The sequence below is a fragment of the Moschus berezovskii genome, chromosome 9 (genome assembly GCF_049115385.1).
Source record: "Moschus berezovskii isolate FMDL1 chromosome 9, NW_MosBer_1.0, whole genome shotgun sequence".
In the NCBI taxonomy this organism is placed as follows: Eukaryota; Metazoa; Chordata; class Mammalia; order Artiodactyla; family Moschidae; genus Moschus; species Moschus berezovskii.
The window spans coordinates 68,460,859-68,483,298 of NC_142468.1; the positions used below are offsets into that span (position 1 = coordinate 68,460,859).

Here is a 22,440-nt window from a genome sequence, read left to right on the forward strand (position 1 = left end):
TTTTCTCCTGACGGATTTTGTAAGCAGCAGCAAAGGGCTACAATTATTGTTCCAACCTAATTTTATGCCTCAAGGGTGTACATCTGATGACTTGGATTCCTCCAAATGTAAAATGGGAAAGAGAATTCTGTTGTAATTATAAAACTAGAGACTTCTCCTTAACTTAGCAAGGCAGGTTCCAATGTGAATCTAACATCTCAACATGCAATTAAATTCCATTTAATCACCAGGTTTCAGTAAAATGTGTGGTAGGGATCAAATTATCATATTTGACCCTGGACAAGGGAAAATTAAGGAAAACAATTTTGAGTTTATTTGAAAGCTGTATTAGGGGATGTAAGAAAATTACAAATTCTTTTTTTAAATTAAAATAAATTATTACTTATTTGGCTGCATTAGGTCTTAGTTGCAGAATGTGGGATCTATTAACAGTTCCCTGACAAGGGATTGAACCCAGTCCCCCTTGCATTGGGAGTGCAGAGTCTTAGTCCCTGGACCACTAGGGAGGTCCCGAAAAAATGTACAAATTCTTTACCAGCTTTTCTGAGGTATAATTTATATACCATAAAATTGATGTGTTTTAAGTGTAAAATCCAATGATTTTAATAATTCAATTTCAGAACATTTCCACTGCTCAGAAAGATTTCTCCAATCTATCTGCAGTTACTTTCTGTTCCTACTTCCTGCCCCAGGCAACCATGAATCTACTGTCTCTACAGATTTTCCTTCCGGAAATTTCATATAAATGGAATTATATTTGGTCTTTTCTGTCTAGCTTCTGTCATTTAGCATGCTGTTGGGGTTTATCCATGTTATAACATGTATCATTACTTCATTCCTTTTAGCTGTTTAATAGTATTCCACTTGGAGAAGGAAATGGCAACCCACTCCAGTGTTCTTGTCTGGAGAACCCCAGGGACGGGGGAGGCTGGTGGGCTTCCGTCTGTGGGGTCACACAGAGTCGGACACGACTGAAGTGACTTAGCAGCAGCAGCAGCAGCAGTATTCCATTGTATGGATTATACCACATTTTATTTATTCATTCATCATCAGTGGATGAACAATTGGGTTGTTTCCAGGTTTTGGCTATTTAATAATATTTATAAACATCCACAAACAAGGCTCTGTGTGGATATGTTTACATACCTCTTGGGTACATAACCAGAGTGTAATTGCTGGGTTATATGGCAAATTTATCTTTAAATGTCCCAATGTTTTTATTGTCAACTCTTGATTCTATTCCATTGATCCATATGTCTATCCTTAAGGCAGCACCACACTATCTTGATTACTATTGTTTATAGTAAGTTTTATAACTGGGAAAACTGAGACCTCCAATTTTGTTATTTTTTTCTCCTCCAAGAATGTTTTGGCTATTCTGGGTCCTTGATATTTCCATATTAATTTTATAATCAGCTTGTCAGTATCTGGAAAAAAGGTTGGTGGAATTTCAATAGGCATTGTACTGAATTTGTAGATCAATTTGAGGGATAATTACCATTTTAATAATATCACATCTTCTAATCCATGAATGTGAAATGTTTCTCTGTGTAGATCTTCTTCAGTTTCTTTCAGCAATGTTAGCTATCAGTGTACAAGTCTTGGACTTCTGTTAAATTTATTACTATTCCATTCTTTTTGATACTACTGTGAATGGAATTATTTTCCTAATTTTTGAGTTGTTCATTGCTAGTATACAGAAAGACAATGGATTTTTGCACATTGAGATCGCATCCTTTGAACTTGTTTAGTTCTAGTAGTTTTTTGCGTATGTAGCTTCTTAGTGTTTTTCTACATATAGGATCATGTCATTGATTAATGAAGATAGTTTATATTTTCTATTCCAATCTGGATGCTTTTTATTTCATTTTCTTGCCTGAATGCACTGGCTGGGACCTTCAGTACAATGTGAAATATAAGTGGTGAGTGTGGAGATCCTTGCCTTATTCCCAATATTGAGAAAACATTCAGATTTTCACCATTAAAAATGATGCCAGCTGTAGGTTTTTGTAGATGCTCTTTATCAGGGCATCTGATAAATGCTGTATCCATTATTGAGAGTGAGGTATTCAGTTCAGTTCAGTTGCTTAGTCATGTCTGACTCTGCGACCCCATGAATCACAGCACGCCAGGCCTCCCTGTCCATCACCAACTCCCGGAGTTCACTCAGACTCATGTCCATCGAGTCGGTGATGCCATCCAGCCATCTCATTCTCTGTCGTCCCCTTCTCCTCCTGCCCCCAATCCCTCCCAGCATCAGAGTCTTTCCCAGTGAGTCAACTCTTCGCATGAGGTGGCCAAAGTATTGGAGCTTCAGCTTCAGCATCAGTCCTTCCAATGAACACCCAGGACTGATCTCCTTTAGAATGGACTGGTTGGATCTCCTTGCAGTCCCAGGGACTCTCAAGAGTCTTCTCCAGCACCACAGTTCAAAAGCATCAATTCTTCGGCGATCAGCTTTCTTCACAGTCCAACTCTCACATCCATACATGACCACTGGAAAAACCTTAGCCTTGACTAGACGGACCTTGGTTGGCAAAGTAAATGTCTCTGCTTTTTATTATGCTATCTAGGTTGGTCATAACTTTCCTTCCAAGGAGTAAACGTCTCATTAGTCCCCAACAATTATGCACATATTTGGGGGCTCTATTCAGTTCAGTTCAGTCGCTCAGTTGTGTCCGACTCTTTGCGACCTCATGAATCACAGCACACCAGGCCTCCCTGTCCATCACCAACTCCCGGAGTTCACTCAGACTCATGTCCATTGAGTCGGTGATGCCATCCAGCCATCTCATTCTCTGTTGTCCCCGTCTCCTCCCATCCCCAATCCCTCCCAGCATCAGACTCTTCCAGTGAGTCAACTCGTCGTATTAAGTGTGTATATATTTGTTATACTGTCTGGATGAATGACCTTTTAGTTATAAGATGTTCCTCTCTGCCTCAATTAGTACTTTTTTTGGTCTTAAAGTCTGTTTTGTTTAGTATCAGTGTAGCTACTCCAGCCGTCTATGGTTAGTATTTGCATGCAATATCTTTTTCCATCTTTTTAGTTTCAGTCTATTTGTGTCTTTGAATCTAAACTGGTTCTCTGGAAGGCAGTATTTAGTTGATGATGTTTTATATCCATTTTGACGGCAACTCACAGGTTTTTTGACTAAAGAAGCATGTTTTTCTCTAAGGAAGGTTATTCTTTCAAAACACACATACAACTTTGGGATACGGAGCAATAAGAGAGCAGAAAAGACACCCTTCAGCCAGACTAACCCTGGCAATCACTACAGAGACAGATGGAGCCATATTTCTCTTGTCTGATCCAGTAACCTACCTCTCAGCCACTGCTAGCAGCCGTTCTGGCCTAAAGGTACCTTCGGTGTCAATGTACATGGCCTTTCCTTCACCTCCACCTCGGTCAATTGGAAGCTAGAGAGAAAAAGAACATGACACTGTACTTCTAATATAACTGAACAACTTCCTCCTGATGGTCCTATAATTGCTTCCGCTCCCAGTAAAGCAAAAGGAAAAATACTTTAAAGTGACAATAAGATCTAGGGAGGAGACACTCACTTCTGAGAGAAGTACATCTAGTAGTAGGTATGGAGGTCATTGTGAGGCTAGAGACTGGCCAGAGTTGAAGAGTGCTTGGAAATATATACCAAAGTAGGTGATAAAATTCTTTTTTTTAAACACATACACCTCTTCCAATTAAAAACAAATTTCTATCATTGTATACCAGCAAAAGACTGATCAAGTCTCTCAAGGCAATTTGGAAGATCATTTACTTAGCTTTAATAAGCAAGAGACTCTGATCCAATACCCAATTCATTTTATCATATCCAGACCACACTTAAATGAGCAGAGCTCATATTTACTGAGCAGAGTTCATTCCTTTGGGTTGCTGAAGGAAACTGGCAAATACCCCAGGGGCATCCCTAGCACATTTAATAGGTGCTTGCTCCAATAGTACACATAGATATTGAAAATAAACAAATGTAGAAAAGGAAAAATAATCAGAATTTTTTTAAAAAAGAAAGAAAGTGGAGGAATGCCAGGAAAACTGTCTCATGAGCTGTTCAGGGAAATCTGTTTTAGGCTACCTATCCCATACCAGATATTGAGTTCTACAAATTTTAAGTGAATGTTGCTAAATGGTAGTTTCCACCCTTGAAATCTACTTTGGAACCTTTAAATTCTGAGGAAAATCCCTTACAAAGGTTTACATTAAGTGCCTGGTAGTGCCAAAATTTTGTCTTTTCCGATTTCTGAGAAAAAGGATTTTTTTCAAAATTACAAAAGTACTACATGCTTGTATTAAAAATTCAAGCAATATAGAAATAAGTAGAGTGGAAAAAAAAAAAACCACAAAAATTTTTTCTTTAAAAACTCCCATCTCCCAGGAGTCATCTCCTAGATCATTTTCTGTGCATTTTCATGTAAACACTTTTAATATATGTGATTCTGCCACTTGCTATGTGACCCTGAGAATATTAATTCCCAGTTTTTACATTTTGTGTAAAATGTAATAAAACCTACCCATGGCACTGTTTTGAAGATTAGATAATTCATGCTAAGTGTTTAGCACAGTGCCTGACATATAGAAGGCATCTGGAAGACTCAAGCTATCCTCTACCTCTAGGGCACTGACTTTAGCATATACTCAATTACAGAAGGCTTCCTTAATTTGGAAAGGGGAAAATGATTATGTTGTCATTTGGTAGGCTGGCAGATAGAATTTTTCAAACCATAGGAATTCGTGGAAATAGCAAAAGATATATATACAACAGAAAAATGTCTTCAGAAAGCAGAAACTGCCTTGGTTTTTGGGGAGGAGAAAATCTTGACATTCAGGGGGTTAAGTCCATAGGAACTCAAATGAATGAGGTTCTCCCTTCTCTCTTGCATCTTTAGTACTAGCACCAGGAGTTCTCTTCCAGCTAAATAGACCTCCGTGGGCAGAAGGGAGGCCATGAGTGTCTGGACAGGGCATTGGTAGGCAGACTGATAGCAGAGAAGTGGACTGCTGGCCCGGTCACAGGGGGATGGACTATGTGTTGTATGCCCCTGGTCATTGTCTCCTCTGCCATCTCGTGTTGCTGGGCTGACCACCAAGGTAGCTATTTGTAATAATTGCTTAGTACCATAAGCAGAGACATCACTTTGCCGACAGAGGTTCATATAGTCAAAGCTACGGTTTTTCCATTAGTCATGTATGGATGTGAGAGTGGGACCATAAAGAAGGCTCAGTGCTGAAGAACTGATGCTTTTGAACTGTGGTGTTGGAGAAGACTTTTGATAGTCCCTTGGACTGCAAGGAGATCCAACCAGTCCATCCTAAAGGAAATCGGCCCTGAATATTCACTGAAAGGACTGATGCTGAAGCTGAAACTCCAATACTTTGGCCACCTGATGCGAAGAGCTGACTCATTGGAAAAGACTCTGATGCTGGGAAAGATTGGAGGCAGGGAAGGGGATATCAGAGGATGAGATGGTTGGATGGCATCACCGACTCGATGAACATGAGTTTGAGTAGTTTCCGGGAGTTGGTGATGGACAGGGAGACCTGGCGTGCTGCAGTCCCTGGGTCACAAAGAGTCGGACATGACTGAGTGACTCAACTGAACTGACATGTGAAACTTTCAACTTCTGATGGGTTTATCAGGATGTTACCCCATGACATATCAAGGAAGATCTGTAATGCCATTTTGTTCAAAATACCTAAAACTATAATAAAACCTCAAAAGATTAAAACAAGAGTTGGCCCATGGGAATGGGTCAGGTTCTAGTGTACTTTGTGGGCCAGCCACTCACTGGCTTTGAGGGTAAGCAGCCTGCCCTTGAGGTGAGGAAACATTGGGACCCACCTGAAAGGGGAAAAAGTGCTTCTCCAAACAGGGCTTGGAGGTGGAAAACAGTGAAAAGTTTACTCTTCTCTCTCTCTCACAGATCTTTTATTTTCAGAGATCCAGTGTTACTTCTCTGTAGACAACTTAGTTCCACATCTCTAAATACTGCTAGAAAATTTCACTTGGTCATCTCATCATCTCAAACCTACCATATACCTAATTTTGAAACTCATCTTTCCATAAAAACTCTCTCTCTCTCCCAAATACTTTTTTAGAGTTTGCCAAAGTAATATGTTGGGCTGAAGGGTATTTTTTATTGTCAATCATTAAGTGCTACACTTTATATCTTCTGTCTATATTCCTTCAGTGTCATTATTTTAGTTTAGTCCCGATCAGCTAGTGCTTATAATAATTATACCTCAGCTATCCTTAGCTCCTGCCTCTCCTTTCAGTTCATCAAACAAGTTGCTACCAGACTATTTCTGAAAATTTGCTCATGCTTCTTTTCCGTTGAAAAATGCTGAATGATCCCCACTCTCTATAGAATCAAGTCTACACTTCTTATACTTTGGTCAAGACCTCGTAAAATGGTCTTGATGTGTCCTTTTCAAAGGTTTGTCTCTTAGAACTTGTCCAAATACAACTTCTGAGCTAGGTAAATGGGGTTATTTTGTCTTATTATGTTATGCTCCCCTGTCTCTGCTCTGTTCGTACCATTCCATATAGTTAAATGCTTTTTAGTTTATTTACCTGGTCAAATTTATTTATTTATTTATTTAGGTAAAGAAGTGGATTTATTTAGAGAGAAACACACTCCACAGAGGGTGGCCTCGAGATGTGGTGTGGTTAGCTTTTTTTTTTTTAAATTTTTTATTGGAGGCTAATTATTTTACAATATTATATTGGTTGGTTTTGCCATACATTGACATGAATCCGCCCCGGGTGTACATGAGTTCCCCCTCCTGAACCTCCCTCCCACCTCCCTCCTCCCTTTATCCTCCCTCTGGGTCATCCCCGCACACCAGCCCTGAGCATCCTGTAACATGCATCAACCCTGAACTGGCGATTCGTTTCACATATGATAATATACATGTTTCAATGCCATTCTCCCAAATCATCCCACCCTCACCCTCTCCCACAGAGTCCCAAAGACTGTTCTATACATCTGTGTCTCTTTTGCTGTCTCGTATACAGGGTTATCATTTGCATCTTTCCAAATTCCATATATATGCATTAGTATACTGTATTGGTGTTTTTCTTTCTGGCTTACTTCACTCTACCTGGTCAAATTTAGCATTCTGCAGGATCCTGGTCTCACCTCTTTTTCCCATAAAGTATTCAGTGATTACTCTAGTGTGATGTAATCCTGTTTCTTCCTTACATACTTATGCTACTTCCCCTATATTTTTAATTTTATAATATATCAGCATGCCTTAGGACATGTAATTCAATCATCTCCATTCATCCCAGTATTTACTGAGCACTGACTCAGGCACTAGCAGTACAGTAGAGAACAAGTCAGTAACTACAAGCCAGGTACTACTTTAATGAGTTTTAAGAGCATGGGCTCTGAAGTTGGGTTTGATTCCTGTAGCTACTACTTAAATGTGATATGATCTTCAGTTCAGTCAGTTCAGTTCAGTCGCTCAGTCGTGTCCGACTCTCCGCGACCCCATGAATCACAGCACGCCAGGCCTCCCTGTCCATCACCAACTCCCGGAGTACACTCAAATTCATGTCCACAGAGTCGGGGATGCCATCCAGCCATCTCATTCTCTGTCGTCCCCTTCTCCTCCCGCCCCCAACCTTTCCCAGCATCAGAGTCTTTTCCAGTGAGTCAACTCGTCGCATGAGGTGGCCAAAGTATTGCAGTTTCAGCTTTAGCATCAGTCCCTCCAATGAACATCCAGGATTGATCTCCTTTAGAATGGACTGGTTGGATCTCCTTGCAGTATAAGGGACTCTCATCTTAGGAATTGTTTAACTCACTGTGTCTGTTTCCAAATCCATCCTAGCAAAGCATACAAAGAAGAAACAGAAGGCGTCTAGGGAAGTTTTTTCCCTAATGTAGGAGATACTAGGCATGCTTGTATAACAATGAAAATAACTTAATAGAGAGGTAGACCAGAAAATAGAAGGAGCAGAGTCCTTGGAAAAGTGGCAAGGCATGGTAACCAGATCACATTGGTAGGACCTTTGAGAGGAAAAGAGACACTCTCTATTTAAACCCAAGATAAGAAAAGGTGGCTATAGACAGATGGATTTACCTCACACCAGTCAGAATGGCCCTCATTAAACAGCCTACAAATAACAAATGCTGGGGAAGGTGTGGAGAAAAGGGAACCCTCCTACACTGTTGGTAGGAATGTAAATTGGTATAGCCACTATGGAAAACAGTATGGAGGTTCCTCAAAACACTAAAAATAGAGTTATCATATGCTCCAGCAATCCTACTCTTGGGCATATACCCACACAAAACTTTAGTTCTAAAAGATACATGCAACCCTATGTTCACAGCAGCACTATCATAACAGCTAAGACATGGAAATAACCTAAATGTCCACTGACAGATGAATGGATAAAAAAGCTGTGTATATATACAATGGAATACTACTTCATGGATTAGTATACGTATATACAATGGAATACTACTCAGCCATAAAAATGAATGAAATACTGCCATTTGCAGCAACATAGATGGACCTAGAGATTATCATACTAAATGAACTAAGTCTGAAAGAGAAAGACAAATACCATATGATATCACTTACAAGTAGAATCTAAAATGACACAAATGGACTTATCTACAAAACAGACACAGAGAACACGGGAGGGGGATGCTGGGGATGGAAAGATTGGGACTTTGGGATTAGCAGTTGCAAAGTATTATACAGAATGGACAAACAAGGTCCTACTATACAGTACAAGGAACTACATTCAATGTTCTGTTACAAGAGACTTCCCTGGGGATCCAGTGGCTAAGAACCACCATGCAATGCAAAGGGCATGGGTTCGATCCTTCACTGGAGAACTAAGATCCCACATGCTGTGAGGCAATTAAGCCTATGAGCCACAACTAGAGCCCGCATGCTCTGGAACCTGCGCAATGCAACTACCTAGCCTGCGTGCCAGAACTAGAGAGTCTGTGCGCCACAATGAAAGATCCTACCTGATGTAACAAACAAGATCCCGCATGCTGCAACTAAGACGTAATGCAGCCAGATAAATAAATAAAATCCTGTGACAAACCACAATGGAAAAGAATATGAAAAAGAATGTATATATTAGTATAACTGAATCATTTCACTAGATAGCAGAAATTAACATAACATCGTAAATCAACTATACTTCATAAAATTTTTATAAAAGCTATGTGAGTTTATAGTTTTGATGTGAAGAACAGTTTAGATTAATTTGGCTAAGAGTGAGGCTGCAGAGAAGCAAGAAAGTTTGAGGAAAAAGGACAAATTACGAGATTCTTACTGAGTGGGGGAAAACATTGCCTAAATGAAAAATGTTCAGTAGATCTGCCAAGCAGCATTGAATGTTAAAGTCTGTCATCTTAAATTTAAAGTGAGGTCAATCAGCTTTGTGCTCAGATTTTTCTCTAGTATGATCAGCTATTGGGGAAATCAGGTACTGAAAACATAGATAGGGTTCATCTAAGAATGGCATCTCTTCAGATAGGGAATGTAAATCTCAGGGTATCTGTAAAGGAATGACTTTAATGAAGAATCATAAATCTAAACTAGTGAAGAGGGCAGAAAAAGCCAGGAGAGGCCTAGTGGACAGCAAGAAAATATGTGGAATTAATAATCTGATAAGCGTCCAAGCTGTCTGGAAGTCTTACAGCAGCGATCTGTCTTCTAACTAGTTACAGCGTTCTTTTTCTTTTTCGGCTGAGTCATGCAGCATGCACAGGTTCAATACCCAACCAGGAATCGAAACTGTGCCCCCTGCAGAGGAAGTTCAGAGTCTTAACCACTGGACCTGCCAGGAAAGTACCCCCAGCATTTTTGAAGACAAAGAAAGTGCTTTTTTTGTCCATGCTAACAGATGCTTGCCAGCAGCAGGAATCAACTCATTCTTGCAGAGCCCCAATAGCTCACCTGGCATGTTACAGCCAATGTATGACAAATCTGGGTCTTCCCAGTTCGGAATTCTCCAAACATCTCTGTGATGGATCCAGTCTCAATTCCTCCTAAAAAAAGAAACATCTCTTAGCACAATACAAATGTTAGAAACATAACCATAGAAACGTCCCAGTAGCTCATCAGAAATATGTTTACATAATTTAGAGACCCAGTCTTCAATAAGCAGTAATTTTAAAAATACTTCATTTGAAAATAATTCTAGACTCATAGACAACTGCGAAGAAATATAGAGGTTCCATTCATTCTTCATCCAGCCTCCCCTAATGTTAATGTTTTATATAATTATAATATAGTATAAATATCAGAAAATTGACACCCATGCAATCCACAGAACTTGTTCCGATTTCTCCAGCTATACATGCACTCATTTGTGTGCGTGTGTGTAGTTCTATGCAATTTATCACATTTGTAGCTTCATGTAAGTAGAACCACAACCAATATACAGAATAATACCATCACAAGTCAATAAGCAGTCATTTAAAAAATAAATTATAGATAATATCTAACATTTACAAATATCTTCTGTGTATCTGACATTGTGCTATCGATTCATTTAATTCCAATAACTTATAAGGTAGGAAGCTTTTTTTGACCTCAATATGAGGTCAAAGATAAGACCTTACCTTCTTCAATAAGATAAGAACATTGAGGCATAGAATATAATAAGTAATCTGCACCATGTAATATGGCCAGTAAATGCTAAGAGGGGGAACAGGAGGGAAAGCAAACGCTCAAATCTGAGCGTGATTCCTGAATTCACGCTATTTTGTGCCTGAAAAAAAAAGAAACTTAAATGATCAAATATCTGGGGAAGCAATAAGAACCAAATCTAACACTAAAATTTAGGACAGCTATGCTTTCAAAAGTTCAAAAACTTTACAGCTTTTCATCGAGTCCTGAAAATTAGTGTGCACCACAATGTACTGATACTACAATGTAGTATTTTAACCAGCCAGCAGGTTTTCTACCTTGTGGTAGAGTAAAAGGTTATATTATTTCTTTAGGCAGAGGGAGATGACTCTCAAGAATGCAATTATTAACTGGAGATTAAATTATTGAATTGGCAGATAATTTTAGTATTTTTAAAGTCAAGCCTCACCCTTCAGTCTTACTGAATACTTTCCTTCATTTCTTAATTCTATCTAACACATAAACATGAACCAAATATTTTAGTTATGTTCTATAACCTGGATGCTTTGCTAACCGTAGTTCATGACATAGGATAAAATATTACGATACCTTGAAGCAGTTTGTCAAGTTCTTTGGAGCCAGTAGTAATCTGTATGATCTCAGATCGCCTTTGGTGGAACTCAGTTGCAGTGGTGAAACCCATTGGAACTAATTTAGCTGCCTCAGTCTGGGGAAAAATAAGAAATGTCAAACTGATAAAATACACTCAGTAAAATAAGAATCAGGCAAGTAGTGGGAAGAGATAACATCTAACAAAATTTCCAGAACGATTTCTCTTTAAAAAGTTATCAAAACACTCGTAAGTTCTAGTTCTAGGATTATTTTCTCTCTGGCAAATAAAGGATAAACTAATTTAGAGACTCGAAGAAGACTGGCAATTGTTTAACTGTCAATTCAAATAATACACCCATGTAGTTAAAAACAACAAACTGACAGACCAACACACACATAGTCTGCCTGACAATATGGTACAAAGTTCAATGTATTTAAACCTTTGTTTCCTGTTCAACCACAGAATGTATCTCTTAACTTTCTACTTTGTTAAATGAGGACATTTGTCCTTTGATCTTTGCTCCCTCATCTACTTTTCCATCTCTGTCAACTGTACATTTTCTTTTACCCTGTCAGGTTTAGAACATTTAATCCGACTTTGTAGTCACTGATAAGCCATTAATGATCAGTCTATAGGTTGATTCCAAAATTTAAAAATAAAAGCTTTCAGATACATAGAGATTAAACATTATATTCCTAAATAAGCAATGACCCAAAGAAGAAATCATGATGGAATTTAGAAGATTCACTGAAATAAATGAAATTAACACAAAACACACCAAAACTTATGGGATGTAGCAAAAGCAGTACTTAAAGGGAGATTTATAGCTGTAAACACCTATATTAGAAAGATCTTGAATCAATAGCCTAATCTTCCCACCTTAAGTTACTGAAAAAAGAGCAAACTAAACATAAAGCAAGCAGAAGGAAGAATATAAAACTTGAGTGGAAACTAGTGAAATAGAGAATAGAAATACAATAGAGAAACATATTAAAACAAGAAGTTGCTTCTTTGAAAAAAATCAACAAAATTGATTTAAAAAGAATCAAATCACTAAAATCAGAAATGACAGAGGGGACATTACTACAACCCTGACAAAAATAAATCTATGCCAATAGATTAAATAATTTACAAGAAACACAGAAATCCCTAGACAGACATAAACTATCAAAACTCACTGAAGTAGAAAAAGAATCCAAGTCCAGGCCCCAACTAATGAGCCAAACTTGAATCTAAATTCAGTAAAATAAACTGAATCTAATGAAAGAGAGAAAGAACAGAGGGAGAGAGGAAGGAAGGAAGGAAATTAAAAGAAAGAGAAACAGGAAGAGAAAGAGAAAGTGGGAGAAGAGAGAAAAAGAGAGAGGGAGGGAAGAGAAAATCTGGATAAATCTACAGCAAGGAGAGATTAAACTTGTAATTTAAAAACTTTCCACAAAGGGAAAAAACTACTGAAAAGGTGAATAGTGGACTTGCTTTATTCTCTAAACTTCTCTATATGTTTAATACTTCACTTAAAAATTGATTATAACGTTTGTATTATAGTTATTGCAGAACCAAATCGTGTGCTAGAAATACAATTCTTTCACTAAGGTTCCAATGTTAACAAATGATGTCTCTCAAAGTTATCTGTCAAGTTCAAATAAATTTTTTTAAATGCCACTAGTTTCAAAATCATGCTCCATTTTCCCTTGCTTTTATATCTGAGCCATCTCTTTCTCTAGTATTCTCTGACTTTATCACTTCACAAAATCTCCACTCTCAGTCTTACTATGTATTCTACTGACGTCTTTCCCCTAAAGACATCCTTTCCTTCTTTCTCCAAATGGGGCTGTCTGCTCTTTCACTGGCTACCTGACATAGAGCCACTCCAACCTAGATCCTATGTTTTCTACCCTGATTTTAGTAAAGCATATCTTCAAGTATTGATAACTTCCTAAGAAAGAATAGATAAGAGCAAAATGTTCTGAATTCTTGTATTTCTGAAAATGCTGTATTCTGCCCTAACACTGAGTGAGTAATATTGTTACCAACAGAATTATAGGTTTAAAACCATTTATCCTCAGAATTTTGAAGGGATTGCTCTACTAGCTTCTACCACCTGGATTTCTAATAAGAAACGTGCTATCTTTCTAATTTTTGTTCCTTTAGAGGTCACTTACTTTTTTTTCTCTGAAATCTTTCAGTCTTCTCTTTATAACTGGTATACTGAAAATTTCACACTCTGGAGTCCAGGTGTGGGTCTTTGACATTTTGTGGGGCCTTAAGACTTCTGTTTGCCTTTAGCTCTGGGAAAGCTTATATTATTTTTTTAAGAATTTCTTTCCTTCATTTTCCCCATAACTTCTACCAATCTTTAGGATAAATGAAGATCAATGAAAATTATAAAATAAGAATACTAAAGAAAGGGTAGAAGAAACTGTAAGCCAATATAGAACTGTAGTTTAATAAATGCTAAAATATTTAGAGGGAAATGTACTGCAACTTTCCTTAAAAAGCACAAAAAGAGCCAAGATGTACTGATGGCTAGAGAAATAAACAGATAGATGATAAAGCAAGTATACTAAAATGTTAATAGTAGTGTCCAGGTGGTGGGTAAATGAGTGTTCACTGCAAAATTCTTTCAACTTTACAGTAAGTTCAAAACTTTACTTAAAAATGTGGAAGGAAAATATTAAACTCATAAAAGGAGATGTTATCACTTCTTGTCATTTAACCCCTACACTTTCTAGTCTATGAGCTCTTCAGTTCAGTTCAGTCGTTCAGTCGTGTCTGACTCTTTGCGACTCCATGAATCGCAACATGCCAGGCCTCCCTGTCCATCCAACTCCTGGAGGCCACCCAAAGCCATGTCCATTGAGTCAGTGATGCCATCCAACCATCTCATCCTCTGTTGTCCCCTTCTCCTCCTGCCCTCAATCTTTCCCAGCATCAGACTCTTTTCCAGTGAGTCAACTCTTCCTATCAGGTGGCCAAAGTATTGGAGTTTCAGCTTCAACATCAGTCCTTCCAACGAACACCCAGGGCTGATCTCCTTTAGGATGGACTGGTTGGATCTTCTTGCAGTCCAAGGGACTCGCAAGAGTCCTCTCCAAAACCACAGTTCAAAAGCATCAATTCTTCAGCGATCAGCTTTCTTCACAGTCCAACTCTCACATCCATACATGACCACTGGAAAAACCATAGCCTTGACTAGACGGACCTTGGTTGGCAAAGTAATGTCTCTGCTTTTTAATATGCTGCCTAGGTTGGTCATAACTTTCCTTCCAAGGAGTAAGCATCTTTTAATTTCATGGCTGCAATCACCACCTGCAGTGATTTTGGAGCCCAGAAAAATAAAGTCAGCCACTGTTTCCACTGTTTCCCCATCTATTTGCCATGAAGTGATGGGAATGGATGCCATGATCTTAGTTTTCTGAATGTTGAGCTTTAAAGGAACATATTATAACCAATATGAAATTGGAAGTAAAAACCATGCCAACTGCATAGTCTGGCAGAACTTTACTTCTTTTGTTTATATAATAAGCTTGCTTTCATCTGTCTTATATCCGTAGGAATTTTCAATGTCTGACAAAGAGTTTTTTTTTAATGTCTGACAAGGCATAAGCAAAGGTCAGTATTCAGTGAGTCACAAAAACTGATACCCAGAAAGAAACAACAAACAGACTTTAGGGACACGTACTGGCTTAACAGTATCACAATCTTTCAAAGAGGTATTCAGTTCAGTCGCTCAGTCGTGTCCGACTCTTTGCGACCCCATGAATCACAGCACGCCAGGCCTCCCTGTCCATCACCAACTCCCGGAGTTCACTCAAACTCACGTCCATCGAGTCGGTGATGCCATCCAGCCATCTCATTCTCTGTCGTCCCCTTCTCCTCCTGCCCCCAATCCCTCTCAGCATCAGATCAGGTATTCAGAATTCTTACTTATTCAATTAAGTCACCACTTCAATAAGATTTATTTATTTGAGCAACCCAATAAATGACAACTTCATACTTCCATAGATGGCAACATCTTTACTCTAAGGATTTAAATTAAGAATTACTTATGATATTTGCATCCTGAATGAATTAATACTATAAAATAACAGCCTTGTTGCTGCTGCTGCTGCTAAGTCGCTTCAGTCGTGTCCGACTCTTTGTGACCCTATAAACGGCAGCCCACCAGGCTCCCTTGTCCCTGGTATTCTCCAGGCAAGAACACTGGAGTGGGTTGCCATTTCCCTCTCCAATGCGTGAAAGTGAAAAGTGAAAGTGAAGTCACTCAGTCATGTCCGACTCTTAGCAACCCCATGGACTGCAGCCTACGAGGCTCCTCCATTCATGGGATTTTCCAGGCAAGAGTACTGGAGTGGGGTGCCATTGCCTTCTCCTAGCACTTAAAAATTCAAAGCTCTTAGTATAATACCTGATAAAACAGAATTTACTGGGTTGTATATATAATATATGAGATATTAAAATAAATCTCAGATATTGTCCATCAGACTAGGTTATGCGGTAGAACTACATGCACTGAAGCTGCAGGAAGCATTTTTTGAAGATTCTTTAGCTTTTGAAGTTGATTTTTTTCAGAGAAAGTTTCTGTGAAACTATAACAGCCATCAACATGAAACTATAAAATATAATTTTATAAATTAAACACTTGCTTTACATTACAGCAAAGCTAATCAAACTCTGTAACTACATAATGGTGATCTGTGGTCAGCAATCTTTGATGTTACTATAATTGTCTTGGGGTGCCACAAACTACACCTATAGAAGACAGTGAACTTAACTGATAAACGTGTGTGTTTTGACTGCTCTACCTACTGACCATATCCCCATCTCTCTTCCCCTCTCAGGTCTCCCTGTTCCTTAAGACATAACCATATTGAAATCAGGTTAATTAATAACCCTACAATGGGCTTCTCTGGTGGCGCAGATGGTAAAGAATCCACCTGCAATGCAGGAGACCTGGGTTCGACCCCTGGGTTGGGAAGATCCCCTGGAGGAGAGCATGGCAATCCACTCCTATATTCTTGCCTGGAGAATCCCCATGAACAGAGGAGTCTGGCAGGGTACAGTCTAAGGGGTTGCAAGAGTTGAACAAGACTCAGCAACTAAGCACAGCACAGCACAATGGCCTTCAGGTGTTCAAGAGAAAGGAGTGAACCTGTACATCTGTCACTTTAAAGAAAAAAACTAGAAATGACTTGGTTTAGTGAGGAAGGCATGTCAAAAGCTGAAATAGGCTGAAAGCTAGGCCTCTTGTGCCAAACCGTTAACCAAGTTGTGAAAGCAAAGGAACTTCTTGAAGGAAATTAAAAGCACTACCCCAGTGAATACATGAATAGTAAGAAATAGCCTTATTGCTAATATGAAGAAAATTTTAGTGGTTTGGGTAGAAGATCAAAGTAGCCATAATATTCCCTTTGGCCAAAGCCTAGTCCAGAGCAAAGTCCTACTCTCTTAATTCAGGGAAGGCTAAGGGAGATGAGAAAGCTGCAGAAGAAAAGTCTGGAGCTAGCAGAGGTTGGTTCATGAGGTTTAAGGAAAAAAGCCATCTCCATAACATTTAAGAGCAAGGTGAAGCAGCAAGGGCTAATGTAGCAGCTGCATCAAATTATCCAGAAGATCTAGCTAAGATAAAGAATGAAGGTGGCTACACTAAACAGATTTTCAGTGTAGACAAAATAACGTTATACTGGAAGAAGATGCCATCGAGGACTTTCATAGGTACAGAAGAGAAGTCAATGCCTGGCTTCAACAATTTTCAAAGAATCAGCTGGCTCTCTTTTTAGCAGCTAATGCCACTGGTGACTTTAAGTTGAAGCCAGTGTTCACTTACCATCCTAAAAGTCCTAGAGCCCTTAAGAATTATGCTACATCTATTCTGCTTGTGCTCTATAAATGCAACAAGTCTGGAGGATGGCACACCTGTTTAAAACATAGTTTACTGAATATCTGAAACCCACTGTTGAGACCAATTGCTTAGGAAAGATCCTTTCAAACTATTATTGCTCACTGACAACATACCTGGTTACTCAAGAGCTTTGGCTATGCACACGAGATTTAATGTTGTTTTCATGCCTGCTAACACAATATCCATTCTGCACCCTGTGAATCAAGGAGTAATTCTGCCTTTCAAATGTTATTATTTAAGAAACGCATCTTGTAAGACCACAGTTGTCATAGACAGTGATTCCTCTGATGCATCTGGGCAAAATGAGTTGAAAATCTTTTGGAAAGGACTCACCATCCTAGATGCCATTAAGTACATTTGTTAAAAAAAGAAAGTACTAGAGAAAAAATAAAAGTAAATTAGTGGTTCATGGGAAAAGGTCAAACTGTCATTTAACAGTAGCCTGAAAGAAGTTGATTTTCACTCTCATGGATGACTCTGACAGGTTCAAGACTTCAGCTGCTGCTGCTGCTAAGGTGCTTCAGTCGTGTCCAACCCTGTGTGACCCCATAGACGGCAGTCCACCAGGCTCCCCCGTCCCTGGGATTCTCCAGGCAAGAACACTAGAGTGGGTTGCCATTTCCTTCTCCAACTCTCGAAAGTGAAAAGTGAAAGTGAAGTTGCTCAATCATGTCCGACTCTTACCGACCCTATGGACTGCGGCCCACCAGGCTCCTCCATCCATGGGATTTTCCAGGCAAGAGTACTGGAGTGGGGTGCCATTGCCTTCTCCAAAGACTTCAGCAGAGGAAGTAAAAACAGGTGTGGTGGAAATAGCAAAAGAACTAAAAGTGGAGCCTGAAGTTGTGGCTGAAACACTGCAGTATCATGATGAAACTTTCATGGATAAGGAGCTTCTTCTTATGGATAAGCAAAGGGTGGTTTCTTGAAATGGAATCTACTGGCAAAGATACTGTGAAGATTGGTGACATGACAACACAAGATTTAGAATATGATATAAACTTGGTTGATAAAGCAGTGGCAGTGCTTGAGAAGGCTGATGCCAATCTAGACAAATTTCTGCTGGGGATAAAATGCTATAAAATAGGACTCCCCCCCTCCCCCCCCAAAAAAAATAGGACTTCCCTGGTGGTCCAGTGGTTAAGAATCCATCTGCCAATGCAGAGGACACGGGTTTAATCCCTGGTCTGGGACCATTCTACATGCCATGGGGCAACTAAGCCCACGCACTTAGGGCCCATGTTCTGCAACAAGAGAAGCCAATGAAAAGTCCATGCACTGCAACTACAATAGCCCTCATGCAGCAACAAATGCCCAGTGCAGCCAAAGCATTAAACAAATAAAAATTTTACAATGCTATCAAATAGCATTGCACATTACAGAGAAATCATTCATGAAAGAAAGGAAGATTCAATCTATGTGGCAAACTTCACTGTGGTCTCATTTTAAGAAATTGCTGCAGCCACCCCAACCTTCAGCAACCACCACCCTGATCAGTCAGCAGTCATAAATGTCAAGGAAAGACTCTAACCAACAAAAAGAATATAAATTGCCGAAGGCTCAGATGATGCTTAGCACTTTTTAATAATGAAGTATTTTTAAATTAAGGTATACACATTGTTTTTGTAGATCTAATACTATTGTATAGTTAACAGACTACAAAATAGTGTAAACATAATTTTTATAGACAATGGGAAACCAAAAAATTTGTGTGACTTGCTTTACTGTGATATTTGCTCTGTTGTGGTGGTCTGGAACCTAACCTGCAATTATCTCCAAGGTATAGCCTGTAAATTCCAAAGGATAAAATACATAAAATAAAATGTAATCACAGGGTACTATGAGTGTTAAAGGAATATATGAAGCAATAAAAATGAATAGTAGCTGCAAGACATTGGAGGGAAATAAGAAAGTATCACAGTATATCAGGATGAAAATAACTGGATTCTAGTCTTAGTTCTGCAATCAACTGCATAACGTTGGATAAATAACTGAACCACTGTGCCTAAGTTTCCTTATCTGTAAGGCAGAGATAACACTGGTCCTACCTCTCTCTCCCAGTGTCGGTACAAAGGGCAAGTGAGAATACTGTGTATACAAAAGGGATGGGATTTCAAAGTTAAAGTGCTATAAGGGAACTCTGCTCAATATTCTATAATAACCTGTACTGGAAAAGAATCTGAAAAAGAATGGATACTGTATACGTACTTACATATGAATCACTTAGTTATATACCTGAAACACAACAAGGTAAACCAACTATAGTCTAATATAAAATTTCAATTAAAAAAGTTAAATTGCAATATAATATAAAGGATTATCACTACCTTATTTTGGTTAAGCCTGTAAAATCACTTTTACATCATTTACTAAAGTTAAAAATAACTAAGCATTAATGATTTGTAATCACACTTTCTTATTATTTAAGAATCTTGCTTATGGCTAGTTAATTAATAGACTGTACACGCTAGCATCCTAACATGACTGTAATATTCAAGCAATAAAAACAACTTTTCTATTTAAAGTAATACATGTTTAGGGGACTTTCCTAGTGGTCCAGTGGCTAAGAGTCCACCCTCCCAATGCAAGGCGCCTGGTTGTGATCCCTAACTAGATCACACATGCTGCAACTAAGACCCAACGCACACAAATTAAATAAATATTTTTTAAAAATAAAGTAATACAAGTCTATTATAGAAACTGCAGAAAGTTCAGAAAATTGAGGCAAAAACTGTTCACATTCTCACCATCCAAAAACAAGTGTTAATATTTTACTGTAGTTACCCCCAGTGTATATGCTGTATGTATATAAATACACACATTTAAAAAGATAAAGACATAAACACACAAACACATTTTTTAACCTGCTTTCTTATATCAGGAACATTTTCATATGCCAATGAATGTTCTTCAAAACTATTTTCAGTGGCTACATACTAATGAGTATATTTCTAAGGTGTGAAATTATAACATCCAGAAATGATAAGGCACACGTCACTCACGGCTGGTAGGAGTGCAAACTGGTAGTCAACTTGGCAGTATTTATGTCATACCCCCATGATATTGCAGTTCCCTAGGAAAAATCCCAGTTTATGCAAGGAGACATACAAAGATAATTAGCTGGTAATACAGTCACTTCTGGAAAAGCAAAGAGGGTGACACAACTGGGATGGAAGAAGGAAGACTGCCGTCTTCCACTGTAGACTCTTCCACACCACTCCCACTGCTGCCTCTCTTGGGCACACAAGCAGTACTTACCAGAATTTTATCAGCTTTGGCTTCACTAATCCCCTTAATATTTATTAGCTCCTTCTTTGGTGCATAGGCAACAGCCTCTACAGTATGAAATCCAGCTTCTTCCAATTTCTTCACATCATTGGCATTTATACCACATTGCTGCAAGTGAAGAAAACTACGGATAAATGTAAGCTTTGGTTCCCTCATCCGTTGAATGTGGATATTGGCCCTACTTATTTCACAGGGTTGCTTTTAACTGTGATATTATATGCAAAAGCTTTTAAAAGTATGCCCTACATATGATGCATTTCATAACAAATTACCAATCTATTATCAAAGGTATTCTCTTGGTGGCTCAGATGGTAGAGTCTGCTGTAACGTGGGAGATTTGGGTTTGATCCCTGGGTAGGGAAGATCCCCTGGATAAGGAAACGGCAACCCACTCCAGTATTCTTGACTGGAGAATCCCAAGGACGGAGGAGCCTGGAAGGCTACAGTCCACTGGATCACAGAGTCAGACATGATTGAGCGACTGCACTTTTTTTCACTTTTAACTCATTATCAAAACCAGTAGTTTTAAACTAGCACTATGTATATTAAAAGACTATTGTCATGAATTGGGATTAAACCTGTAACTAAACCTTTTGACTGGAACTCTAAATGAACTTTGAGACCTGGGCCCTAAAAGGTCACTTTAAACTGGTGCTTCCCAAAGTTTTCTACATCAAGCACACTTAAAGAATAATAAGTTTATAATAATAAACTTATATAATAATAACCTGGGTAAACAGATAAGACTGTCCCAGAGCTAAGGGGAGCATATCTTAGCATACCTTCTTTGTTGCCCAATAACTGGAAAGCTCTGCTTTAACAACTGATACTAAGAATGAGGAAAACTACTTTTGGTAGATTTACATGCCACTTCTCAAAAACAAATCACCCAAAGGCACTTCCTTCTCCCTATAAACAAAGTCAGCCTTGGTTTTATTAGCCACCGAAACCATGACTTTGGGGAAAGCATGCATTATTTAGCGGGAAAAGTATGTATCTGGGGTCAGGGAAGGTTTGGGAGAGGGAAGAGAAATAGTACATACCCCTAGAAACTGGATCTGTTATAAAGATTTAAGCAATAAGCAATACACATGTGTGGTTATAAGGATGTTCACTGAAACCAAAAGTTATGAGTCTGAATTCTCCAATGTGTTTAACAAACCTGTTTAAGTATCTTCTGAAGAACTGAAGCTTAGGTGGGGGATGGGAGGAATAGGCTTAAAGAGACAAGAATGAAGGTTTTCTCAGTAAACTCTCCTGATTCTTTCAGCCCAAGTCAATGGCACTCATTCTGGGGACCTCTGTACAATGTGCAGAAATAGTGCAAGGCCCCAGATTTGGTGCCTGATGTTCTTGTACAGAGTCTTGAACTCTCACACCTTAACCCCAAGCCAGTCTGTCTATGACAGCTGTCTTCTTAGTAACTTCACAGATCCAAGTTGGTAGAGAGAAGTTGTTCCTCTCCACTTCGTGCATAGCTGTCCCAGGCCACTGGAATTCCCTGGAATGGTAATTTCATACTTAGTACGAACAGCACAGGTTCTACCATGGGATCCTAGGGCTTCTTAGTTTCTGACAGCCAGTTCTAAGAAAGAAAAATGAAGTAGGTGAAGAATTCTTGACAAAAAAGGGACCTGGCAGATATGTTTAGCAACTGTCTTAAGTCCTTCCACAGGATCCTTGACAACTCTCCTGAAAACTCTAATCTGGATTTTAGTTTATGTAAAGGTTGTGATTCCTCCCAGTAGGTAGAACAATCTTATCCAGCATTATAATTCTAAAATTAGCAACCAAGCACATACCTCTAATCGAGAAACAGGTTGTGGACCAAAGTTTTCTTCTTCCACTGAAGTATCTGCGTTTGCTTCAAGCTGCATCTGCATAGCCATTACTCAGTGTTCAATACTGAAAAACACAGATGGCCATCAGAAAGAACACTAGAGAAAGTACAGACGTGCAAACATAGTTTTACAGTAAATCTCTTAAAGAATTACTTCCTAGGCTTTTCCTCTG

At 38.8% G+C, this 22,440-nt stretch overlaps 1 protein-coding gene across 1 annotated transcript in view; it reads right to left on the reverse strand.

Annotated features, from left to right (window-relative positions):
- The window catches only part of RAD51 (RAD51 recombinase), a 35,001-nt gene that overhangs the window by 7,176 nt on the left and 5,385 nt on the right, over positions 1–22,440 (reverse strand). The window contains exons 2-6 of the mRNA XM_055436213.2: positions 22,230–22,332; positions 20,398–20,535; positions 11,234–11,351; positions 9,950–10,041; positions 3,326–3,420 (exon numbers count right to left, since the gene is read on the reverse strand). Of these exons, the coding sequence (XP_055292188.1) occupies positions 3,326–3,420; positions 9,950–10,041; positions 11,234–11,351; positions 20,398–20,535; positions 22,230–22,316 (530 nt within the window). The 5' untranslated portion in view covers positions 22,317–22,332. The remainder of the gene's footprint in view (positions 1–3,325; positions 3,421–9,949; positions 10,042–11,233; positions 11,352–20,397; positions 20,536–22,229; positions 22,333–22,440) is intronic.